The 12,554-nt window shown below is 56.3% G+C and overlaps 1 protein-coding gene across 18 annotated transcripts in view; it reads right to left on the bottom strand.

The window, feature by feature from the left end:
• The window catches only part of NFASC (neurofascin), a 181,378-nt gene that overhangs the window by 41,265 nt on the left and 127,559 nt on the right, over positions 1 to 12,554 (bottom strand). For 13 of the 18 annotated variants that reach the window (XM_027074839.2, XM_027074831.2, XM_027074832.2 and 10 more), the window contains 9 exons: positions 9,457 to 9,568; positions 8,887 to 9,071; positions 7,429 to 7,560; positions 5,031 to 5,174; positions 4,277 to 4,388; positions 3,350 to 3,516; positions 2,745 to 2,892; positions 1,362 to 1,486; positions 395 to 439 (listed from right to left, as the gene is read on the bottom strand). In XM_027074839.2, coding sequence (XP_026930640.1) covers positions 395 to 439; positions 1,362 to 1,486; positions 2,745 to 2,892; positions 3,350 to 3,516; positions 4,277 to 4,388; positions 5,031 to 5,174; positions 7,429 to 7,560; positions 8,887 to 9,071; positions 9,457 to 9,568 — 1,170 coding nt within the window. The remainder of the gene's footprint in view (positions 1 to 394; positions 440 to 1,361; positions 1,487 to 2,744; positions 2,893 to 3,349; positions 3,517 to 4,276; positions 4,389 to 5,030; positions 5,175 to 7,428; positions 7,561 to 8,886; positions 9,072 to 9,456; positions 9,569 to 12,554) is intronic. The other 5 variants (XM_027074833.2, XM_027074845.2, XM_027074846.2 and 2 more) reach the window with 1 other exon arrangement.

Below are 12,554 nucleotides of genomic sequence, written 5' to 3' on the forward strand. Positions count from 1 at the left end.
GAGTGTGAATAGGTACATAGCAGCCGATGTGGAGAGGCCGCGAACGAGATGGGCCTATGGAGAACTTGAAGTGGGTGGGCCTTCCCGACAGCAGCCTACACGCTTCTACGGCCAAAGCTGTGGGGACAGAACGGGCCACCACCAGGAAGCGGTGAGCGTGGCCACAAGTAGGGGATGGGGTGGAACAGCAGCCTCACCTGCGAAAAGTGTGGGAAGCCCGGAGTAGGGCTGCGGCGGGGCTGGGAGGTGCGGGCGGGACCCTGGGGAGTGGGGAGCGTTACCCACTTGCCTACGCACCGCACAGCCTGTCCTGTAGCACCTTCCTCCTCGGGTTCCACCCTCCCCGCTACCTAGAGAAGGTTCTGGCGAGGGTCCCGTGATTAGTACGAATTACCTTTGGGCAGGGCAGCCAAACGGTTAGTTGGAGTGGCCTGATCAGCTGCAAAGGTAAGATGGGTTATCCAGGTTAGCAGGTTATCCAGGGTTACAGGTGTTCCAGAAGGATGGGAAAAGGCGGCCGAGGCTTGAACAGCTGCCCCGGGCTGAGGTGTTCAAGGCACAGCTTCACCTGCCCTTCCACAGAGAACCCCCCCCCCATGTCTTATAGAGGTCGTCTTGTTTCCTCCACGGCTGGCGTGGGGGCAGGGGGACTCGTCTCCTTCCCATCCCAGTGCCACCGTGTGCCTAGAACCACCGTCCCCGGCAGCTGTGTACCACCACCACAGAAGAGACAGGGTGGACCAACAGCAGGGGCAAAGCGACGCCCAGAAAGAGGACAGAGGTGATGAGGCAACACCAGGGGATGTGCCTCCCTGGATGGGAAAGGCTACCTTCCTCTGGGGTTAGGATGGCTTAGTATTTACAGTCTGGCCCGGACACAGGGCAGGACGTGATGGAATCATTTTGCTAAGTGCACCGCGTCCTGTGAAATCCCCTCAAGAAACCGGAGGTGGGAGGGGGAGGGAGGCTGGCAGAGGGTGTTCCCAGAATAAAGTCAAAATTCAGTCTCGCTTCGACGGTGGACTGTTTTCACTGGCGTAGCGGTAGAGAGGCAGCTGTGAAGTTGGTAAAAATGATCACGAGAAGAACCCCCTGTCCACCTTCCCTCTCTCGCTCAGGAACCCTTCAGCTGAGGATTTGGGCGGGTTAATGGCTCCACTCGGGAGGTACGGTGTCCAGCCCAGCACATTCTGAAAGGAGCAGCTTCCTAACCCTCAGATCAAATGGCAGGAGACCACCGTGCCTGACCAGCCCGCTGACCACAGGCAGGGCCCTGGGAGCCGTCCAAGGCCCACGGCTTCTCTGGCCTCGGGAAGGGGTGGCGGGGGGAGGTCAGAGCGCGTGTGAGCGGTGGCAGTTACCTAGCACAGTAAGGTAGGCCTTGGCCAAGTCTTGGTCCAGCTCAGTGCTGGCAACGCACGTGTAACTCCCCTGGTCTCGCTCAGCCACACCAAAGATGGTCAGGGAGTCGTCCTCCTTCTTCATCCTGCAAGGGCACCAGGGAGGGGTCGGGAGGAGGGCGAGCGGGCAGACAGTGGGGGGCTGGGGGGGAGCCCCGGGCACTGTCTGCTTTCTCCCTGGAGCGGGGGGTGGCAAGTCAGAGAGGGGAGCGTCACAGGCCGGCCTGGGCAGCCACAGCCCCTCCCAGGCGACAGGAGGCCCCCCTCTCAATGCTGCGAGAGAGGCACGGTCCTCACTGTCACCTGGCGCCCTTAGGTGCCTGACGGAGGGGGACGGGGAAGTGGGTGAAGCGGAAGCCCTGACCCACGTTCCTTGCGCTCGAATGCCCCAGTGGCCATAACGTCTGTGTCTTTCCTGTGCTGCGCTCCCCTCCCAAATTAGGACACAGTTAGGTCCACGCCTCAACAGGCGGGCTGGTATCCCTCCTCTTCCCCTACTTCTGGCTCTCACTTCAGCCCAGGCCAGTCTCGCACCCAGGCTCAGGCCAGGCGCCCTGGGCTCCTCTGAGCTCTCTCCTGCTGAGGGAGGTGGACACCACGGAGCAGGGTGGGCTGGTGGAGCTCTGAGTATCCACTGAGTGCACGGATGCCTGCGCCTGTCTGCAGGGTACACCCCTGGAGAAGCGAGATGATCGTGGAAACCGCTGTTCCCCATGCGCGACCTCAGGGCTCTGCACAAACACCCCTGGGGATGTTAGAGGGTACAACAAAGAGCCCCGTGGAGGAAGGCTTGGACCAGCCATTCCCAACATGGACTGCACCTTAGAGACCCCCGTGGGGACTTTTAGACACTTTCAATGCTTCCCCTCCCCCTACATCACTTAAATCTGGACGCGAGAGGCTGGGGTGGTCTGGTAAGAGTCCAAGTTGCCTACGGGCTCGGACGCCCCACGGGCACTCTGGTGGCCTGCGACTCGGGCTTGCCCTGCCCTCTGCTGGAGAACAGGGGCACTACAAGCAGGTCTGAGGACATTGCTGCCAGCCTTGCTGAGGAGGAGAGCATAGGGAGGAGGAAAAGGGGGGAGGAGAGAGTGGAAGAGAGGAGGAAAGAGAGAAAGGAGTGGGAAAAGGAGGAGAGGGAGAAGGAAGAGGAGGGGACAGGCAGAGAGCTGGGGGGAGAGGGAGAGAGGGACCCGGGGTTGGGGAGTCACTAATGCTGCCATGCCCCTCTGCACGCACGACACAGGTTCCCTGTCCCTGGGTTCCTCAGTGCGTCGCCAAGAGCAAGGGGGAAGGAAACGGTCCCAGACTCGTGGCAGGGAGAGAGAGGGAAGGAGTGGAAACCTGTTTCCGATGTAAAGGGGCTCGTCATCCTTCAGCCAGGAGACCGTGAGCTTCAGGGAGGGGTCGTGCTTCACCCGACACTCCAGCTGCACCGTGGTGCCCCTTTTGGCGACCTGGTCCTCGGGCATCCGGTAGATCCTGGTGGGGTCTGTGGAGAAGCCGAGGGAGGTCGTCACTGGCGTGGCCTCTGCCCACCACCCCACGTGGCCTCACCATGTGACGCACGTGACCTCAAGGTTAGACCGACCACGGAAGGTGGAAGAAGGTCACATTCAGTTATGTGAATGAGTGATTCCAAGTAGTAAACAATCCCCAAGTCCTTTCTATCTGGCTTGGGAATAGATGATGCACTTTCTGGGGTGTAGTGGGGTGTTGGTGGGGTCTCGGGCTTCCCTCTTTAATTCCACATGGACCAGGCTGAGAATGGCTCGCTGTTCCCAGCACCCAGGCCAGCTGGAAACCCTCGAGGACACACAGACGCACAGGGAGGGTCCCATCAGGGATGGGTGCATTTTCAAAGGGAACAGCGCACGGGAATTGCTTTGTGACGATGGCTTCCTCGCCTGCCCCCACGCCGCCCTCTGCCTACCAACCCTCTCCTTTACCTTTGACCTCCAGGCGGACCTGGTTTTCAGCTTTGCCCAGGATGTTGGTGGCGACGCAGGTGTAGATGCCTTGGTCCTCTTTGCGGATCATCTTGATTTCCAGGCTGCCGTTCTCATAGACATGGTAGTTGCCACCATCCAGGTTGCTGCCTTGCCCGTTCTTAAACCTCACAACAGAGCAGCACAACACAAAGCATACTGAGAGGACTGGCCCAAGGGAGTGGGGTGGCAACCTCTCGAGAGGCTGTGCAGGCAGCCTGGAGCCTGAGCCCCGCAGGGTCCACCTCCAACCACTGGGCGACCCTGGCAAGTCTCTAGCCCTCGGTTTTCTTCTCTGCACAATAAAGGAGGGCACCTGGGTGGCTCAGTCGGTTAAGTGTCCAACTTTTATTTTTTTTAACGTTTACTTATTTTTGAGAGACAGAGACAGAGCATGAGTGGGAGAGGGGCAGAGAGAGAGGGAGACACAGAATCGGAAGCAGGCTCCAGGCTCTGAGCTGTCAGCACAGAGCCCGATGCGGGGCTTGAACTCACGGATCATAAAAATCATGATCTGAGCCGAAGTCGGACGCCTAACCAACTGAGCCACCCAGGCGCCCCAAGTGTCCGACTCTTGATTTCGGCTCAGGTCATGATCTCATGGGTTTGAGCCTTGCATCGGGCTCTGTGCTATCAGCAGAGCCTGCTTGGGATTTTCTTTCTCTCTCCCTTTGCTCCTCCCCCACTCTCACTCTCTCTCTCTCTCTGTCTCTAAAACTAACTAAATAAAAAATAAACGAGGGGGCTGACCTCAGTGATCTGCCAACTTCCTCCTGGCTTCCACCCTTTAAGGTTCCCAGGTCTTACTGAATACCTAATGTGGACCTGATGGGAACGGGCGCCATAAGACAGGACCCCAGGGGGGACGCCTGGTCTCCTAGAACTTACCATCGGAGTGTGGGGATGGGAGACCCAAAGAACGGGCAGTCCAGCCGCGTCCGGTTGTACAGGATCACCCTAATGAGCTGGTTCCGGGGTGACAGCATCCGAGGGGGCACGTCTGCAAGTCCCGGAGAACGGGTCTTGGCTGGGGGCGTCAGCTTTTCCAGCTACCAGCCCCCCAGTTCTTCTAGGTGCCTCGGTGGCATAACAGCTCTCCAATCCCCAACATCCCTTCCCCTGTCAAACCTCCTCCTTTAAGAAGCCTCTCAGGGTTGGGTGAGGAAGGAGGAGGGTCACCCACCTACCCTCAGCCTACGCTACATCTAGTCCGGCTTTTGCAAAGGGCCTCCCCAAATTATCCAGCAGGTTCTATAACTCCCTCTCCACAACCCCAAGGCATCTCCCGGTCGCCTCTGCCCTCTCCCTGCTCTGGGAGGGACACCAACGGATTCAGAACCATTTCCTACCCCCAGGACACTGAGAACGCAGGCAGAACTGGCCTGGATAGTGGAAGGGGTGAGACAGGCCCCTCCCCGTCATCTGGAGGGGGAAAGGGCCCCAAATCGACTTCTAACAGGGAACTAATTGTCCACACATCCAGATCCCTGGGTCCGAAGTCCCTCATCCTCCCCAGAAAATTCATCTTCAGTGTCCATGCTTCCCCCATCCCGCCACTCTCTTGCCCCACCCAGCCTGGCTGACCTCTGGAGAAGAACACCCAGGGAGGCTGCACTGAGGGCGAGCGGAGGGGTGCACTCACCCAGCACACTGACGAAGGCGTTGGCCAGCAGGTAGCCGTGCTCGTTGGACGTGTTGCACTGGTACACAGCCCTGCTGCTGATCTGGGTGTCCCGGAAGATGATGGTGTCCCCGGCCACCTCGCGGTTTGGGTTGGGTGGTGCCGCTTCAGATAGGAAAGACGGTCCACATGAGCAACAGGAGGGGCAGGGTGGAGGGCACTTGGGGCTCTGGCCAGGGCCCCCTAGGACGACCGGGGTGCTGTGGAAGAAGCACCAGAAGTCCCGGCTTCCGGCTCGGCTGCTGCCTAGCTGTGTGACTTTGGGCCCATCATCAAACCTACTGGGGTTTGTCCCTCAGTCTGTCCCATGGGACTGTGAATCCCTGCTCCTCCTATTCAGCAGCTGGGCAGACGTGGTTGACAGCATAAGCCGCGGCAACAGAAAGGGGTTTGAATTCTAACCGCATCACCTGCCCGCTTCATTCAGTTGCTGTAAGCTCCAGCATCCTTGTGTGCGGGATGGGGATGATATGTCACCCTGCGGGGCTCTCAGGGGGGTGACCTGAGATGTTATGCATGCATAAACTCATCAGCAGAGGCCTGGCACACACAGATTATGATGGTCGTTATTATTTTAATCCAATGTGTGCACACCCAAGTGTTTTGAAAAGGACAAAGGAAAGGACAACCAGATGGGACCTACCACCTTCCCATCCTCTGAGCAGAGCATTCCTCAAACATTCAGAGTTAAACCCATAAGCCAATGCCTGTTGAAACGGAATGAGTCCCTAGGTTTGCCAAAGCTTCCTGATCTTCGCAAGAAACGTATCCTAAACCGAGAGAGAACATTTGCTCCCACGGTTCTTCTAGTATGGCTGGCTTGTGATGCAGACGGCAGGGGCTGAGGAGTGGCTGTGGGGTCTCAGTCCTGCTCACATGTCAGTCTGGGACTGGGACAAACCAATAAATCTTTCTGGGCTTCATTTCCCTTCTCTGTCAAACGGGGGAGAATTACTCCCATCCCACTCTGAGGAGCTTATTAAGAGAATGATAATAAACATTTAAAAAAAGGGGGGGGCGCCTAGGTGGCTCAGTCGGTTAAGCATCCGACTTCAGCTCAGGTCATGATCTCGCGGTCTGTGAGTTCAAGCCCACATCAGGCTCTGTGCTGACAGCTCAGAGACTGGAGCCTGCTTCAGATTCTGTGTCTCACTCTCTCTCTGTCCCTCCCCTGTTCATGCTCTGTCTCTCTGTCTCAAAAATAAATTAAAAAACATTAAAAACATTAAAAAAATTTAAAAAAAGAGAACGATAATGAGCTGTATGAATAGTTTTCTAGAAGTGTAAAGAATTTCCACTTCCCATCTTTCGCTAGAAGGTGACTTTCTGCTCTAAGATTCCTGGGCTGGACCGGGTGCCTTGGCTTGGATGGTCTGTGAACCCATCCAGCATCGCTCAGACCCACAGCCGCAGCGGGCCGAGGGCCACCCCAGGTCTGGCCCCTCAGGCGCCACTCTACAGATAGCAAGTGTCAGCCCGGAACTGGGGAATCAGCAGGAGGTAAATGAAGACACGGTCAGCATCCTTATCACCCGTCCCCAAGTCCCCACTCAGCAAAAAGGCACAAAGAAGTCAACGCCAGCAACTTCAATGCCTCCTTCCCTGGCAATTCTCATGGAGCCCACTTTCCTCTCAGTCACTCCCCTTAAGTGACCGGTGACCTTTCCAGGGCCAAGGCTCAGTTGCAAGTCCTGGGCTCTGCATTTATTTAATGGTGCTGTGAAGTCTGGTGCCTTTGTCTGCCCCGTTCCCAAAGTGCTGTCAGGACACAACAGCAGAGGGCAGGCGGCGTCCGTGTCTCTGCTTGTGCCCAGTGGAAGGACACTGACGGGTGGGGGAGGGGGAAGGTGTGTGCTCAGCACCGGACGGTGCGGGCATGCTGCACTCTCACGGAGATCCGCAAGGACATTTTCTAACCTGAACGCAACTGGCGAGAATATGACGGAAAAACTCGACCAACAGCCCCAGCTGGAAGGGGCCCTGGAATCACCTACTCCAGCCATCGGGCAGGATGCAATTTCCCCAAATCTGGGCATACTCCTTAACTGTGCTGGCGCGTCTCTGCTGTCATGGGGAGGTTCTTCCTCACATCCAACCTGCTTCTCATTTCGCCCTCAGCAGAGAGCGGGGTCTGGGGAACTACCGACAGGTTTCCTGTCCTCTCGCACAAAGGTGAGGCAGATTTCCTGTCTCTTGAGATGTCCACAGGGATGGGACGCTCCAGAAGCAGCAGCCAAGGGGCTGCTCTTTGACTTCACTTCTGGGACCACTGGGGCTGGCCCAGAGGGATGGGGATCTGGAGCCTCAGCAGAGACAGGAGAGACAGCGGAGTCGGGTGAGACCACGGCTCGTTACTTACATTGCAAAGGTTCCCCGTTTACCATCCACTGGACGGTAGGCTTGGGGTTCCCATTGGCTCGACACACCAGTCTCCCGTCCTCACCAGGAGCCAGGATAAGGTTCTTGGGTTCGTCCAGCCAGTAGGGAGCAGCTGGAAGACAAACACAGTGCAGGCAGGGGGGTTAGACGGCATGGGGCAGGCCAAAGACACCAGACCGGCTCCCTCTTGGAAGGCAGGAGCCCCTGGGTGCCAGCTCCAGGCCCTCACCACCTGCCCAGGGCTCATCCTCATGGGATGAGTCAGTCCAGCCTGCCTTTGGCTGGCTTGGAGCCACAGATGCCACCCGGTCTATTTTGAGTTCGCAGAACAATAGTTCTAAACTGGGGCCGCTCGTTAGAATCCTCTGAAGAGCTTTTAACAAACACGGACACTGGGGCCTGTCGGAGACCTATTAAGTCAGAATCCTCAGGGGAGGAGGCTGGGACAGCAAATGCTTTTAGAGCCCCACAGGTGTTCATGATGTGCACCCAAGGGCTCGAGCCAGGGAAGGTGGTCAAGTGCGCACGGGGCTGGCCCCTCTGGGTTTCTATGACTATCGCTGCAATATCTGACCATTTAGAAAAGACCTCGTATTTATTCTTTTAGACACTGGGCTCTCGTAGGGCAGAGCTGGCTAGCCCTTCTAATTGTGGACATGTGGACTTTTTTCTGAGAAGTTCCTTTGCATTGGATTGTCAAAGATCTTGATGCCCCCAACAAGGTCAAGAACCCTCAGTCCGAGTGTCCTGCTGAGACCAAAGTCACAGGATCAGCTGACCACATGCTACGGAAGTTCTTGTACTATTGGCATCAGACCTCACCGTCCCCACTGTCCTTTCGGCCCCGGGCTGAGAGGTGACTGGTGCACCCTACCCACCTGTGGCGGGGACCCAGAAAGGCATGTGCTTCACTGCCCGCAATAGCTCATGGGGGCCATCCGCACTCGGGGGAGAGGGAAGTGATTTTTTTAAAAAAACAATTTGGGTCATGATAATTTCCCATTTGTAAAAAGAACCACACACAAGTACACAGACAGCACAGGGCCAAAACGACACGCCGTGAATTAAAATGCAAAAGTAAAGAAAGACAAGGCTCTGGGTGAAATCCAAATGGACCATGGAGGTACATTCTTGTGGAGGGAGCCCTGGGCACAACAGAGAGGTGGGTGATGGTCAGGGTGGGTCTCTTTCCCTTAGTACCCACCGTGCGCGCACACACACACACACACACACACACACACACACACACTCTCTCTCTCTCTCTCTCTCTCTCTCTCTCTCACATCCACGGGGTGACACCGTCCCTGGCAGGTCACTTACCACGAACCAGAGTGTTGCCGGGTCTCCCCTGCTCACCCAGCCCGCCCCCCAGAGGGAAGGGTGGTCGTGGCATGTAGGGCTGGCAAAATCAGCATAATGAGAAATACACACAACGTACCCTTTACTCTCACCGAGATCGTGTGCCGGATGCTGCCCATCTTGTTGGAGGCCAGGCAGAAATACTCTCCAGAGTCCTCCTCGGAGACGTTGGTGATGCGCAGAGCCTTGTTAAAGTTCTCAAACTTGGCCTTGTCTGATGGGAGGTCCCCACCTTTCTTGTACCACGCGATATCTGGTGTTGGGCTGGGAGAGGGACCAAGCAGGAAACACGGACTCATCACCAGCTGCGGCCCTGCTGTTCTTCTACAGAGTCTGGGACACCCAGGTGACCTTAAAGTGGACTTGGGCCCAGAAGGACGCGTGTCCTATGAGAGCGGACCTCTCCCATACAGAGGGGACGCTCAGCCTCAGAGCACTGAGGGACTTACGTAAAGTCACGTGAGGTTCTAACACACGTCCAGGATGCCTACCCATCTCCCTTCCCCATTACCCATGAAGGAAACAGCCAGAACGGGATGGAGAGGACGATGTTTTGCCCCCCAAACTGTGGCAAGAACAGAGCGTGCACAAACCCCCACCCGCGTCCTCCCGGAGGGTGGCCAGAGGTGGGGGTGCGAGCTGTACGTACACCCCGGAGGCGATGCACTCCAGCACGAGGTCCATGCCACGCAGTACCATCTGACTGCTCGCCGTGCCCTGGGGGTACATGAAGCTGGGGGTCCTTTCTGCAACTCCTCGGGCTGAAACAGGATAGAAGGAGCTCTCATGAGCCTCCTGCCCAGAGGGTGGACCCAGCTAGGCCAAAACGGTCAGGCTAGAAAGAAGTGTCATCATGCCCCCTGCTTACTCCCTTACCCTCAGAGGCACCAAGCCCCGGACCCTCCCAGCTGAACCCCCCCCCCCCCCAGGGGCCGGGGCATCATTAAGAGAGGTGTGTTAGGAAGCGCGGGGCTCCTCGGCCCCACTGGCACATGTGTGTGAGCACATCTAAGTTCTGAAAGGCTCTGGCAAGAGGAGCCCGGCTTCCTCCCTTGTTAGGAAAACCCCTCCTTCCCGGGAAAGGAGGAGGGGGCTGCCCGGGCAGTGAGCAGTTTATTCCTGGAGCATCTTGTGTTGGGACCCCAGAGGCCAATGCGGTGGCCACCACCGGGAGGCCATCTCAGCAGCAGCAGCGGATGAACGAGAAGACCTGTATTGGGCCACAGGACAGACAACCTGCTCTTTGCGACCCTGGAGACAAGGAGCTGGGATGAAGCCACAGAGACCCAGATGAACAGTCAGAGATGCAGGAAGCATTATTAATGGCTTAGCAAAGACATGGAGAGAATGAATGAGCAGAGATGACAGGAAATCACTCTGGGGCCAAGACCATTCTGCTTCTTCGCTAATGACTCTGGAAGGGGGCTGGGAGGAGGGTGTTAATTGGATGTGAGAGACTGGGGGAGGGGGAGTGCGGAGTGGCAGCCAAGACGGAGGAGGTGATCTACAATTCAACTAGGCGGGAGCAGCCATCAGTGACGTGCACGTGGGTTTGGAAGGCCCGGTGGCTCGCGGAGATCAACACGGCCAGGATGGCCGTTTGGCTGTGGACGGGGTCATGCAAGTCTGGGCACACCCCCAGCACAGTGGACCCCACCTTACCTGCGCCTCACCTCTCCCCGGGAGCTCTGTGCCCAGTAAGACGGAAGGGAGAAGAGCAAGGGTTTTCCCACCAGGAGCCCCAAAGCAAAGGGAAGCTGGAGGAGGCACCCCTGCCCAGAGGTGTAGGGGTCTTAGACTCAGCTGGAGAGGTGAGAGGAAGAAGGCAGGCAGAGCTGCCAGGGGCCGGGCGCCCTCAGAGATGCCTGGAAGGGGAACAAGGGCATCTTCCTGGCGGGGGGCTGTGAACGGGTGCTGGCAGCGAGGATAGAGTGGTGGGGGAACCCTGTCTCCGTGACACCGGTGTCTCCTAAAGGAGCTTGTTGGACAGGCTGGTGCCCGGCTGGGTCAGCAGGGCTCCCGTCTTAGAGGCACTCAGCTTCTCTCCATTAGCCATCGGGGAGTGCATTTCCTAGAGCTGGTGTCTATTTCATGCTTTTGTCAGGGGAAGAAATGATGAGAGTTAGTTAGGCGGCTGGCACAACATGTAGCACACAGCGAGCGTTCAGTCGGTGTTTGTGGGATGGATGGATTCAAGGGGAGAAGGGAACAGACAAGAAGGCAACAGTTTACCCCGCGCGTTATCTCTCTTTCTGCAGAGGTCCTCATTTGTCCCACCGGCACACACATACACAACAGTGGCTACTGAACGGGTTAATCCATTATGGGGTTAATTGGTTACCGTCTGTAACTCTTGTGACAGCCAGCTCTCAGTCCCAAGGAAGCCTGATACAAAGCAGCAGCTTCCTCCCACCCATTATCGTGGAATCACCCAAACAGTCAAGACAACACAAGGTCAAGGGAACTATGAGGAGAAGGAGCTTTCAGGGCAGGTGGCTCTGGTGTGAGGTTGGTGAGTCTGTTGAGTGCGGGGAACCCCCGGACTATGTGGGAGAGCCAGCTCAGTTGGCATACTCCTTCCACGCAGGGACAAAATCTGCAGAAACCAGCCCGAGACCCTGTGGACATTTAATTCACACCATAGCACGCAGCACCACAAGCACACTTGGCCAGCAAAGCAGTAAGTATGGGACGGAGGAGAGATGAACAGTCTCGCTGTGGGGACCTTGACAATGCTGGGAGCTGTGACTATAAAAAGGTTATAGCAATACTCCCGTTCGTAGGATGTGGGCTAGCAACCACAGAATTATCCCAAAGGAGGAGAAGCTACTGGGAAACAAGCCAAGGTTCAAAAAATATAGGGAAGCACATTCTAAAAGTCAGAAGTAATAATCAGGGCCACCATTTGGTGAGCATTCATGACGGGCCAAGCCCGGGCTAACAGCTCTCTCTAGACGTCATAGTCATAGTCATGTTCATCCTCACAACAAACCTGGGGGGGGACCACCTCCATTTGCACCAGAGGGAACTGAGGCTCAATGGAGTCCACAGACTTGGCAAGGTCACAAGTCAGTTGTGTTTTGGATTCTGGACCATTTGGCACCAAAGTGTGTGCTCTGACACTATACTGTATCACCTCTTTAAAGATGGATATCCCATCTGTCCCTGCTTCTGACAGCCAGCTTTGGGAGTATCTTTCTTACTCAAACCAAAGAAAACTGAAATCCAAGGGCAAAAGAGGTGAGGGAGAAAGACATTTTTGTCTTAGCGAGCTGCCCTGATGAACCTCTTCCACTATGTTTTCCTTAAACATTGTTCCCATTGTCTTAGCCAAGAGGCCATCCCTCCTCAGTGGCCATTAAATAAACTCAAGCCCAACGTGGAAGAGAAGCTGAGCTGGGAATGAAGAGGCTCCAAAGGCATCTCAACTGGATTCTTAAGGCCACGGAAGGCTTGAAGAGGAGTCAGGGTGACACATGGTATCATGAAGGGTTCGAAGGCTGGACCCAAGGAAGAGGTTATGAAAAACTGGTCAGCTGCAGCAGGTGCCAATTTATGATAGGATAAATGATAATTTATGAAGGATAAGCCAGCTGGGGGCTTTGGGGCCACTGCTCCCAAGGGAAGATGCTAATTTCTTTCCCTGGAGAAGCAGACTCAGGAAGAGTCTCCAAGACAAAGGTGATTACTCTATAGGACCCTAAATGGTAGAGGATGACTGTCTCCTAGGGTGTCATAGGATCTCAC

The sequence above is a fragment of the Acinonyx jubatus genome, chromosome E4, assembly GCF_027475565.1.
Source record: "Acinonyx jubatus isolate Ajub_Pintada_27869175 chromosome E4, VMU_Ajub_asm_v1.0, whole genome shotgun sequence".
Classification (NCBI taxonomy): Eukaryota; Metazoa; Chordata; class Mammalia; order Carnivora; family Felidae; genus Acinonyx; species Acinonyx jubatus.